The sequence below is a fragment of the Triticum dicoccoides genome, chromosome 7B, assembly GCF_002162155.2.
Source record: "Triticum dicoccoides isolate Atlit2015 ecotype Zavitan chromosome 7B, WEW_v2.0, whole genome shotgun sequence".
Classification (NCBI taxonomy): Eukaryota; Viridiplantae; Streptophyta; class Magnoliopsida; order Poales; family Poaceae; genus Triticum; species Triticum dicoccoides.
Window position 1 is genome coordinate 688,132,966 of NC_041393.1, and position 12,717 is coordinate 688,145,682.

The 12,717-nt window shown below is 49.4% G+C and overlaps 2 protein-coding genes across 8 annotated transcripts; both read right to left on the reverse strand.

Moving 5' to 3' along the window:
* Positions 1-344: 344 nt before the first annotated feature.
* Positions 345-5,583, reverse strand: LOC119337865 (pentatricopeptide repeat-containing protein 10, chloroplastic-like). 5 transcript variants are annotated; one of them, XR_005163657.1, is made up of 3 exons: positions 2,442-5,583; positions 2,120-2,217; positions 1,728-2,039 (listed from the first exon to the last, which is right to left on the reverse strand). XR_005163657.1 is itself a non-coding variant. In XM_037610095.1 (2 exons), the coding sequence occupies exon 1, from the start codon at positions 5,401-5,403 to the stop codon at positions 2,974-2,976; it is 2,430 nt and encodes an 809-aa protein (XP_037465992.1). In that variant the 5' UTR covers positions 5,404-5,583; the 3' UTR covers positions 345-822; positions 2,934-2,973. The 5 variants fall into 5 exon arrangements, 2 of the variants coding, with proteins under 2 accessions (XP_037465992.1, XP_037465991.1); XR_005163656.1 differs by having other exon boundaries at positions 1,728-2,029; positions 2,354-5,583; XR_005163655.1 differs by having other exon boundaries at positions 2,354-5,583.
* Positions 5,584-5,732: 149 nt separating this feature from the next.
* Positions 5,733-12,080, reverse strand: LOC119341686. 3 transcript variants are annotated; one of them, XM_037613552.1, is made up of 9 exons: positions 11,804-12,080; positions 9,313-9,362; positions 9,062-9,138; positions 7,735-8,020; positions 7,491-7,620; positions 7,082-7,227; positions 6,876-6,972; positions 6,718-6,787; positions 5,733-6,385 (listed from the first exon to the last, which is right to left on the reverse strand). In XM_037613552.1, the coding sequence occupies exons 1-9, from the start codon at positions 12,078-12,080 to the stop codon at positions 6,151-6,153; spliced, it is 1,368 nt and encodes a 455-aa protein (XP_037469449.1). In that variant the 3' UTR covers positions 5,733-6,150. The 3 variants fall into 3 exon arrangements, with proteins under 3 accessions (XP_037469449.1, XP_037469448.1, XP_037469447.1); XM_037613551.1 differs by having other exon boundaries at positions 7,082-7,218; positions 9,062-9,171; XM_037613550.1 differs by having other exon boundaries at positions 9,062-9,171.
* Between the last annotated feature and the right edge of the window lie 637 nt (positions 12,081-12,717).

Genomic DNA, 12,717 nt, shown 5'->3' on the forward strand with positions numbered 1-12,717 from the left:
TAAGAGCGCCGGCTCTGCACGTGACCACGGGGCAGAGCAGAGCAGAGTAGCAGCGTGGGCGCGAGTACCGAGGAACTGTCCAAGTACTACTAGCCTACAAGTGTGACCTGACACTGAATGTGTGTAGCCAAGGAAGTTGACAGCTTGTGCAAGTGTGTGGCCAAAGATTATGCACGGATGGAGGTGAGGGGCCGTAATCGAAAAGCAGGATTGGCTACTCCTGCCGCACATTTAGACTTCCGGCTTCAGCAACTGAGGATGCCCTGGACTTCAGAAACCAGCTCCATATCAAATGATACTACATCATCTGGAGCAACTCAGACATACAGACGCTTGAGAATGACAAAACCTGGAAATCACCCAGAATAAGATCTGTGACAAACTCACAGCCAGGCGACTGAATTGACAGCGTGCAAGTGTGTAGCCAAGTGACTAGTGAGTGACATGACAGGGTTTGATCTCCCTAAACATTGCACCGACGGTTCAGATACAGCTACTGCACAGGTTGCCTTCAGGCTTCAGCAAGTGAGAATGATGCACAGTAGAATTTGGGGAGCAGCTCAACCTTGCTGCTTCATGTACATATTCCGCAAAACCAAACGATACGTCCGAAGCACCTCAAAATTCAGACTCTTACATAGGCTAACAACTGTACAGCCGAATGCGACTTTCATAGTAATAACTTTGTAAGAATGCGAGGAAAACTTTTTCTGTCCTGTGCCATTTTGCAGCACTATCTTATCCTCTTCACAAGTAAATATGCTACGCTCCCCTGCCCTGTCAAAACTTGGAAATCACCCAACATATCTGCCACAGAACACGGGACGTGGATTTTGTCTAACTAGCTGCGCGCGCAACGTGTATCTGTGCCGCACATCCAGCATGCAATCCCATCAGCGTGGCCCACCAAGTTGTCAGCCATGCATGGTATTCCACTGCCACATGATAGTCTAGGGCATGTATATCAGACCGTATTGCAACAGATGCGGGACCGGGCCTATGGATTCCTCTGTCACTATGTTGGACCATGTGCTATAGATTCCTGACACCGTGTACCATGGACTGTACATACTTTTCGGATTCAAATTTCGAACACGAGAGAGGGCAGTGGAGCAGTGGGCTCTAGGCAAGTGACGAATAAAAATGTATTAATTACTTTTTTTGCGGGGAAATAAGTATAAACAAGAACCAAATTTTGTAAGGTGTGATCTGAACTTTGCTATGGAAAGTTGAAGAACTTTAATAGAGCTTCTTTCGACCTTTATCAACAAAACATGAAGAACTTGTTATAATCTCTGGACCAATTCTTCAGGTTTTGATGAAAAATTTAAAACATAAAGTCCTTCAACAGTTTCGGCAAAGTGCGATGGAGACATTCAGAAAGTGCTTGTACAATTCAGCCCAAAATATTGCAATCTATGTTGGAAACTCCAAAATTTGGACCTAGAGCAAAAAATAAAAGCAAATTGGATATAAAGTCCTTTGCAATTTATTCAAAGAACCTGCTTTGCAAAAACAACTATTTGTTAAACTATGAAGTCCTTCGTCGAATTTCGGCAAAGTGCGATGGAGACATCCAAAAAGCTCATGTACAATTCTGCCCATAATATTGTAAAAACAACTCTCTGTTAAACTCTATAAAGTCCGTTGACAAATTTTGGCAAAGTACGATGGAGACGTCCAAAAAGTTCTTGTACAATTCTGCCCATAATATTGCAAACTGTATGTTGGAAACTTTAAAATTTACTGCTCATGAACCAGAGCAAAAAACAGAAAGAGAATTGCATAGAACTGAATAGTGATGAAACGTTGCCTTATTGCAGTAGTACAGGAAGAATAAACTGCAGCATATTTTATCTATACAATGGCCATCAGGCGATGACTAGCCTTTTTAAGATAAAACTCAATCGAACTAGTTTTCTCTCGATTAAAATCAATCAAGCTGGCGAAGGTAGGTTCATCAAGCCGTGGAAGAAGCAGGGCAATATGCCGATGTCGGCATGAGAGGAGGAGAGGGCCAGCTCAGCCTCTGTTTCATCCTTAAATTAGGAAAGTTAAGAAAATCAAATCACAAGCAAGAAAGACAATAAATAGGAGAATAACTGGAGAACACCCGCACCTTCGAAATTCGTCACGCACGGGAGAACACCAGACAAGACCAAAGGTGATGGATCCATGTGCTACTATATCCATCCGGGAACAAGCAATTTTGTACACCTACAAATAAATCCTTATCAAATTGCATTACAAATCCATGGGCAATCAGGAAGAAGCAATCCCAACTCGTTGAGGCGGACTTGACCAGAGGAAGCCGACCAGCTCCTGGATTTGGAGCGGGGGACAGGGGGATTACCTGCGGGTAGTGAAAGTGTTGGTGCTGAGCCGGTGAGAGGAAGTGGCGTTCATGGTCCTCGACAGCTTCAGGAGGAGGCGCAACAAACCTTGTCCGTCATGGGATCTTGGTGAGTTAGGACTCGCCAGATCCGCATAGCATTGGTTGACGGCGAGCGATCCCGGGACTCCATGCCGCATGCCGTGGTGGGGAGGGGAATGATCTGGTCGGAGACCTCCAGATCGGGAGGGTGGCCGGCCATGGAGGAGGAAGGGCTGGATGGATCTTGAGATAATGGAGACAGAGAGAGAGAGAGATGAGATTAATGGAGAGAGAGTACGGGCGTGGGTGTGGAGAGAAAGAAAAGGGCGAGCGGGTACGATGTAGGTATGGGCAGGCATGGTACAGATACGATTTGACTGTATTCAAACTGTATGCCGGTGAAAAAATAAGACGAGGGATAATTGCATGGGACCAGGTGGGCCACGGCCACTCGCATCGGCGGGTCGCAGCGACGGTAGCGATTGGCGTTGCGCGCGTAACCAGTTAGGATTCATCTGCGGGTCGCAGCGACGGTAGCGATTGGCGTTGCGCGCGCACGCAACAACACAGCTCTATGAACAAGCACCTTGGTCACCGTCTCATCTCCCGAACTGGGCGCTCTCCACGCGGGCCGCGAGCGCGCCCAGCAGCTTCTGGTCGGATTTCGGGTCGGTCTCCGCGACCACGGCGAGGAAGTCGCGGGCCTCCTCATACCGCTTGGCCCTGCAGTAGCTGTCCACCACCCGCTTGTAGGTCAGCTCCATGGGCCTCAGCTTGCGCTGGATCATGTACCCGACCACCTCCCTCGCCTCCGCGAACATCTCCCGGCTCGCGTACCCTCCGACCAGCGTGTGGTAGGTGATCACGCAGGGGGCCACGCCGTCGGCGATCATCTCCGACAGCACCCTCTGGGCCTCCTTGATCAGCCCCTCCTTGCAGAACCCGTTGATGACCGTGTTGTACGACACCACGTCGGGTTTCAGCTGCTGCTGCTGGTGGGACTGGGAGGTCCTGAGCCGCTTCAGGATCTTCTCCGCCTCCCAGGGCTCGTTGCTCTTGGCGTACATGTCCATCAGGCTGTTGTAGGTGATCAGGTCCGGGCTCAGACCGGACTGCTCGATCGACTCGAACATCTCCATTGCCTTGCTGTACATCCCATTCTTCGCATATATTGACAGCATGGAGTTGAGGATGACGAGGTCCGGTTTGTGACCCCGGGTCTTCACCTCCTGGAACGCCCTCTCGATCCCCTCCAGCCGCCGGCACTTGAAGTTGGCGATCACGAGGGTTCTCAGAATGACCCAGCTCGGGAAGATGGTACCTTGGTAGACTTCCTTCTCGATGGCCTCGATCCCCGCGGCATTGCCCCCCTTTGCGTGGCACTGGAGCAGCAACGAGTATGACATGTCGTTGGGCTTGAAACCCTCGCTCTTCATCTTGCTTACGATGGAACGCGCAGCGGTCCAATCCCCTTGGCGAGACAGCACGTTCAGCAACGCATTGTATGTGGTGAGGCAAGGGGCGAATCCGGCAGCGGTCATTTCATCATACATCTTGAACGCGTTGGCCCTCGAACCACACCGGCCATAAGCACATATCAATGTGTTGTAGGTGTCTCGGCACAGCTCAACCCTGCAGGACTTCATCCCCTCAAGCACCCGAGTGACATAGCTCTCCATGCCTCGCTTCCCGCAGACCGCCAGCAGCGTGTTCCATGTCACCCGGTTCGGCGTGCATCCGCTCCTCGACATCTCCCCGAGCGTCTCTAGCATCGCCGCGAACCTTGATTTCTTCCCCAGCATGCCGAGGACAAGATTGTATGTGTTTGTGTATGGGACAAACCCATTCTTCTTCATCCGGTCGAACAGGGCCAGCGCCTCGTCCACCTTCCCAGCATTCCCATACGCCGTCATTATGGTGTTGTAGGTGAACGTGTTGGGCAGTAGCCCCTTGTCGATCATGGTGTCGAGGCATTTGGCGGCCTCCTGGTAGAACCCAGCCCTGGCATACGACCCAGCGAGCTCATTGTATGTGACGGCGTCAGGCTTGCAGCCAGCGTCCTCCATCTCCTTGATCACTCGCAGAGCCTCCGTGTAGTTCCCGGCCTTGCCAAACACCTGGAGGAGGGCATTGTAGGTGACGACGCACGGGGCGTGGCCGCGGGCCTTGAGGTCCTCGAAGAAGGCAACAGCCTCGTGGACGAGGCCGTCCCGGCCCGCGGCGGCGATGACGGTGCTGGCGGTGAACCCGTCGGGCTCCACCCCCGCGGCCCTCATCTCGTCGAGCAGCGCGACGACGCGCGGCCAGGAGCGGCCCATGCGGCCGTAGACGTCGAGCACGACGTTGTAGGTGACGCGGGTGGGCGCGACGCCCTCGCGCCGGAGCTCGTCGAAGAGCCGGAGCGCGCGGTCGTAGCGGCCCTCGCGGGAGAGCGCGTGGAGCACGGTGGTGTAGGCGCGGACGTCGAGCCGGGCGCCGGGCGGCAGCGGCATTTCGTCGAGCAGCGCGCAGACGGCGTCGTGGCGGCCCTCGCGGCCGAGGGCGCGCACGACCATCTCGAGCGGCGCGGCGCCCTCGGCGGCCCCCTCGGCGCGCGCCCAGCGGAGCAGCGCCAGCGCCCACTCCCAGTGGCCGGAGAGCTCGAGCGCCTTGAGCAGGGACGGCAGGTCGGCGGCCCGCAGGAGGTCGTCGCGGCGGGCGGCGAGGAAGGCCGGGAGGGCCGGGAGCGGCGTGGCGGAGAGCTCGAGCACCAGCGCCTGCGAGGCCGGGGAGAGGAAGGAGCTCGCCGGGGTCGGGGTGGGGTGGTGGTGCTGGTGGTGCGGTGTCTGCTGGTGGGTCCGGCGCGGGACGGGGGCCGGGTCTGGCGCGGCGGTGAGGTGGAGGAGGAAGGAGTCGAGCGGGAGCGAGGAGGGGGCCTGCGGCGGCGGGGAGGCCGGGAGGAGCGTCTGCTGGGACGGGGGCGCCCGCCTCTTGGGGCCCGGCGGGAGGGTGGGCTTGTTCGGGAACACCCCGCGGCCGGTGGCCTCCATCGCCGGCGAGCTCAGGAAGCAGACGTACGGATGGGGGCGTGGACCGTGGAGTGTGTCAGTCAGGGGAGATGGGGTTTTGGGGATACGGTGGCGGCAGCGGGTGGACGGGGATGGGCGGCAAAGGATGACGATGACACGAGCGCCATCTGGTCCGCCACTGCCAGCAGCGACGCGACGCCCTCCCGCCTGCCGTTTCGTTCGGAATATCTGTCTACCTGCGCCTGATCGTCACTTGATCTGAATCTGAACTACCACCGGCGCGCCAAAAGATCCACCTGCCGCTCCTGTGTGCTGGTTATTCTATCAGTACTGACAGAGCAAAGCGAAGCTAAAAACAAGCACATGAGCATGAGACGGTGTCAGAAAACAGCTGCAGCCATGAGAGAAGTTCAAGGCTGAACAAATGCAGTGTCACACATGGAACTGAATTCCTATGATTTACAGTGCACCCTATGCCATTAGTCGACTAAACCACTTGGTTATACTACTAGTGACATGGCAGGTTCCCTTCTCCCTCTAAACACCTAAATAACCCATGTCCAGCAGGCATACGTCCCTACAAGAGATTCAGACCAGTCCTCACTGAAATTCCATGGCAGCACTGTCGCCCTGTCAGTTCATCATCCTCCCATACTGCAGATTTCTTGCCACCATCCACCTTCAGAGTCAGGATCAACGGTAACAAGCTCCTCCACCCGCGTGAAGCTAGTTTGCAGAAGTGTACCCATGAACAGGATCCAGTACAAGTCACTTCGCCTTCTTCAGCCTCCCAGCAGGCCTCCTCTCTGGGACATAGTCTGGATCTTGCTTGTCCATCGTTATCGGCGTCGTTTGCTCTACCAGGTTGACCTCTGCCTTGACCGTGGCGTCGCCGAGTCTGCGGCGTGTGCCCATGGCGGGCGAATCTGCGGCCCTCGGAGTTGTCCTCGGAGAGTTGGATTGCTTTCTTCTGCGGCTCTTGGAGCCGTTTTGTAGCTGCAAGCTGAAATGGACAATCATATTAGCTTGCTTCCCTAGCAACCTATTAACATCACATAACAAACGGGAGCTAATGGTAGAAATTGCAGTTCAAAAAGTGATCGATGAGGTGGCTCCTTATGAATGAGACATTGCTGAATTGCTGATACAGTAAAAAAATGGTGATGATATCTGGCTATATAAGCACCGTATCAGCTGACAACTTTACATGATAGCAACTGCAAGCATAAATTATGATCCAACAAATAATAGAACGGTCTAGATGAAAATACCAAGTTTTAATGACAAAGAACAGTCACCGCAATAACGAAATAGGTGAGGTGCAATATGGCATACCTAGGTGTGGCCTCAATATCCCCCATGAACATTAATTTTGAAACAGAACCTGAGTCATCTTTTGCAGCATCTGCGCGACAGCAACCAACAGCAGCATCAGATGTTAGGCGTCATGCTCACTGCTAACCAGCAAACATAGCAAATCAAAGATCACAAACCCTTATGCTTTTGGTGTGACAAGTCCATCATCTTCTGCTCAAAGGGAATAAGACCATCCAAAGGTTCCAACTTCAAAGGAAAGCCGTTCTTCAGATCCTATGATAAAGGTGGACATTATCTTTCATGTCAGTACGCATTACTACATTTGTTATTTGACCCCTACAAAAGACACCCAAAAGTCATTTATTTAGAGGGGTTTTAGTACCTTATTTGGCACTGCCGGAGGTTTGCCAGGGACATCCAATTTTTCATTACCTCTTTCAACTTTCGAGACAATGTTAGAATGTGCTAAGTTGTTTGCCCCAAGAAGGGGAACATCTGATAACAGTTTATTGCCTTCTCCTGAAAAGACTTCAAACACATATTATCAGAATTGAGATTTTCGTACTCCCTCCGTCCGGAAATACTTGTCGGAGAAGTGGATGTATCTAGTCGTATTTTAGTTTTAGATGCATCTATTTTTACCCATTTTCGCGACAAGTATTTCCGGACGGAGGGAGTAATAAACTGTAACTGATGAAGAAATATGTACACAGATAACTGTAGATGATTAGTAACGCAAAAGCTTAACGGCACTTCTCAAGGAATTGCAGAAGCTCTTTTGTAATCTATACCTGGACAATTTCTAACAACATCAACTTTCTTAAATTTTGTGATGTGTATCGGATTTCCATCAGCCTTTGTCCTGACTCTTCGAAGGTCCTCAGGGATATCCCGCACAACAGAGTACCTTCGTTTGAAAGCCTGCAGTCCAGTGTTCCCTTAGACAAACAGGGGTGGCATAAAACTGAATGGGCTTGAGAGTTGAGATACCATACACATGACAAATTAATTTCCCTACAAGCAAAGAGCACTCACAGGCTGAATATTGTCAGCTTTATTATCATTGAAGAGGCTACGACTGGCAGGAGTTAATATTGGAACTGTGTCGGCAGCAGCACTATTATCAAAACCATGGCCATGGATTTGAAAGCTTGATGTTGAAGGCAAGGACACATTTGGACTAAATGAAGAATATCCAAGGGTTGGTTGGTTGTCAGCCTTCCAACTGATCAGAAGAGCAATCTCACCATCAGCAATTCCACCTGAATCTGGATCCACAACCCGCTCTTGAATTATCTTTATTAGTGTACTGCACTCAGACCTAACATTCAAATTAAGGATTCGAAATAGTCTATCAGTAGTGTAGTTTAAATCTTCAGCAATGAACAGACGTTAGTTTGTCCAGAATAGAGGTATATGTTGTACGATAAAGGAGTTTCCAGTCACAACTTTTGGTTGCTATTATCACAGGATGCAGGCTGGACTAACTGTTTAACATAGCATAACCGATTCTTGAGGGTACACAATTCAGCAACTTTCAAAATAGTTAGAAAAACATTTTTTTCGAGAAAACACAAAAGCTTTCTTTGTTGATGCATTGATGAGAGAAAAGCTATTTACAAGCCTATGGATAGGCCAAGTACACAACATAATTGTGAAACAAAGGAAAAAATTAACACCAATTCGATTGTGCATCACAATCCGACGTGTGTCCTGATATTCATCACCATTTCCCAAAATGAAATATACAATACGTGTATGTAAATAATGATTCATGCGCTAATTGCTTGCCCTGAAGCATTATTAATGGTGTAACGAACTACACATTGTGCATGTGTAATCAATATACATAAAATTTTGAGAGCTGGGCACAGATAGTCTTAGATCTATTGTTTACACGAATGCCAAGACAAGAGAAAAGAGGTACTCTGGAAACACTGGGACTGTTTGGATCAAGGAATCACCTCATTCATCGTTGGGTGATCCCTCAAAATTGGTGGGTTGACCTAATCCCTCACTCATGCTTATGAAGGACGAGCTAGTGATGCACCAACCAATTCCATTCTTCAAACAAGGGCGCTAGGGTTGCATGGTCAATTCACAACGGTCAAACCAAACAATCCTTTTGCATAGGCCCAATTTTTCATATTGTAGTACACAAAATGCAGAGTGCATTAACTTTAGAAAATTACTGCACTTCATTTTGTTTCGTCAGTGTGAAACAGAGTCCAAATAAAGCCCCATGTTTAAATATATATTCAGAAATAAGAATAGACCTATGCTGGCACCACAAAGCAAAATGCAAATTAAACAGTACTTTCCAGGTGGACATCAATGGAAATAAACAAGAGATATATAATACCTTGAGTAGGTTTCCTGCATAAGCAACTGCATTATGGCATCTTTCGGCTCAATTTCTGAGACAATTGCTAGGGATCCCTGCGTATAGTCTTTCAGGTCAGTCTCCTCACTCTAGAAAAAGCAACAACAAAAAATGACACAATGGAAAGTCCTTAGATAACTGAGGAATCACTCCTACAAGTGAGAAATGGTTGTTCAGAAAATAATGGGACTGTAATTGGTAAGATAAAAATTACAAGGGTTGTGGGATACCTGGTTTAACTGATTGTTTTTCGATGGGACACGCATAGAATCATCAAAATCTGTGAAATACAAGAAATCACCAGGTAGGCACATCAAATAATGTATTCACATGAGTTGCTGAATATAATGCCAACTAAGTTAGAGAACACTTTATTTACAGGAAAAATAACTAGCACAGAGTACTTAGGAATTTGCCTGAAAATCTTATGGAATAAACACAAAACATGCAAGTGCGAAAATATGTTGTTCAGAGCTGAGAAAGTAATAAGCACCAAAGGGGGGAAATAAGGTGTATCTTCAGAAAATAGAAAATAATGGAGAAAAACTCTGAATGCTAACTCATTTAGGTAATTCTCTTTTAAATCACATTTTTTAAATTCTGTCAGAATGCTAGAAGATTATGCAATAATATGTGGAAACTAAGAGGCTTCAAAACTATGTGATAGATTATGACATTTGATGGCTTCGCTTCAACATTCTGCAGTAGTATTTCGGATGAGTATGGCCTTTCCAGACCAACTTATTATTATTGGTAAACAATGAAAGGCCTCCAAATATGCAGGCATCCAAATAAACGCTTAGCACAGGGAAATATGGGTTTTGCATAAACTGGTCTTCTAAACTAGTTAATTAGTGACTTAGTGCCGGTGCACTAAAGTTCACGTCCCAATGCCAGTTTTTATATTAGTGAACACTGATTGACTTTTATTAGGGAGCATTGCGAACAGAGTTGAAACGCAACTAGCATGGCCGAAAGGCAAAAGGACTGAATGATCGAACATTTTCTTCTACGCAGATATGAAACATGGAAGCGCGAAGCATCAGATCCCGTTCTGTAATCCCTAGTGTGGACCGCTGCACGAACTTATCGTGTAACACATTAATGACTGGAAATGAGAACTCGTTTGGTTTCACTCGTGTTTGGTTGTGATTTCTGCGAGATTATGACGGAAACTGGTCCAAACACTGAGCTATGCAGAAATTTTGGACAGATATTGATGTGGCACGGCATCCATGGCCCTGAGGGCGCCAACATGGAATTCGTAATTTGAGGAGTGGGGTTTGCCATAGAAGACACTCGAACAGGGTTGGAAAATGCACTAGCATGGCCGAAACAACTGAGGAATCAAATATTTTCCTCTATTAAGTATCGAAGCACGAACCATCTATTCCTAAAAAAACACGAACCATCAGATTTCCCATCCTGCAATGCCAACTAAGCTGGAGAACACTTTATTTACAGGAAAAAAAACTAGCACAGACCAAACACAATAGTACTTAGGAATTTGCATGAAATTCTTATGGAATAAACACAAAACATGCAAGTGCAAAAATATATTGTTCAGAGCTGAGAAATTACTAGGCACCAAAGGGGAAGGTGAGGTGTGTCTTGTGAAAATAGTAAAGGATGGAGAAAAAAAGTGGGTGCTAACTCATTTGGGTAAATCTCTTTTCATCCACATTTTCTAAATTTTGTCAAAATTGAGAACAGAATGCTAGAAGATTATGCAACAAATATGGTTAACTAAGAGGCTTCAAAACTATGTGATTGATGATAACATTTGATGGCTTCAATATTATGCAAACGTATTTTGGATTAGAGCTATGAACGCTGACATGACCTTTCAGGACCTATTATTGGCAAACACTGAAAGGCCTTCAAAAAATACATGCGTGCAAATTAAAGGTTAGCACAGAAATCTACGGGTTATACATAGACTGGTCTTCTAAACCAGTTAATCAGTGACTTAGTGCCGGTGCACTTAAGCTCACGACCCGATGCCACTTTTTATAATAGTGAACTGTGCTTGACTTTTATCAGGGAGCATTGCAAACAGAGTTGAAAATGCACTAGCATGGCCGAAAGGCGAAACAACCGAGTAATGGAACATTTGCTTCACCGCGTATATGAAACATGGAAGCACGAAGCATCATTCCCCATTCTATAATGCCTACTGTGGAAATGTGACTGGAAATGTGAAATCATTTGGTTTCACTCGCATTTCGTCGCGATTTCTGTGAGATCACGACAGAAACTAGACCAAACATCGAGCTAGCTACAAAATTTGGACGGAAATTGATGCGGCACGGCGTCCACGGCCCCGAGGGCGCCAACTCGGAATTCGTAATTTGAGGAGGGGGGTTCGCCATACAGGACAGTCGAACAGGATTAAAAATGCACTAGCATGGCGGAAACAACCGAGGATTCAAACATTTGCCTCTGTATGAAGTATGGAAGCGCGAAGCATCAGATTCCCCGTCCTATAATTCCTACCGCGGAACGCTCGGCGAACTCATCGTTCGACAGATTGACGACTGGAAATGCGAAACCAACCATTTCGCTCGCCGCAATGCCTGCGAGATCACGGCGAAAAACCGGGCAAAGCATCGGTGCACGCGGAAAATTCGGCGGAAAAATTAATGCGGCACGGGAACCGCGGCGCGGAAGGCGGCAATTCAGAATTCGTAATTCGGGGAGGAGGGGGCTGGGCTCGCGTACCAGCACCGGCGCCGCCGTGGAGGCCCTCGCCGCGCGCGCGGGGATGCCGGAGCGAGGTCGGGGAGGAGGAGGCGGACCCGCCCGACGCGGCGGGGCCGGAGCCGCGCGGGGAGGAGGACGGGGAGGGGCCGAGCACGGAGGCGAGGAGCCGGCCGGCGCCGGAGACGAGGCCCGCGAGCCACCCGCTGGGAGGCGGGGGAGGCGGGGCCGGGGGCGGAGGGGTGGCGCCCCCGGACGGCGACGGGCGCGGGTCGCCGCCCGCGGCGGATGACTCCATGAGCGGGCGAGGGAGGAGAGGGAAAGGAGCGGGGAAGGGGGGAGTGGAGGGAAGGTGGAAAATAGAATTGGAACCCGAGAGTAAACCGGGCCGGCGGTTTCGGGTCGCACCACGTTCGTGCGTGCCGTTCGCTTCGTTTGGTATGTGGCGCATTTGGGGGCGGTGCGGTTTCGAAAACGCTCCGGATTTTGGGGGGCTCCCCCGCCCCGCCGCCGTATGCTCAACGTTTCTCTTTGGGGGCCCACTTGCCAGTGGATGTGTTTCGTGTGAGAGCGGCGTCGTGGGCTATGGCCGTCGGCGATGACGCCGCTGTTCCGCTGGGCATGCAGCTCTATCCGACGAGGTCTGCGCCTAGCAACGCAACGGCAATGTGATTGGAAAAGCAACGCAACGTGCACTTGTACGAGGCAAACACGGTGGTGGGAGTGGGATGCATGCAGCTGCAGTAATTTTCGTTACACGTTTGGATACGGCAATGGCAATCGAAAAGGTCAAGCTTTTTTTTTTTTTTGAGGACATCGTTTTCGTGGGGCTAATGCCGCGGCTCATGAGCTAGCTAGATTTAGAGCATCTCCAGCAGACCCTTTATATCGGGACCCTTATATCGCTTTTACAGTTCACGAAAAATCGGTTTTAC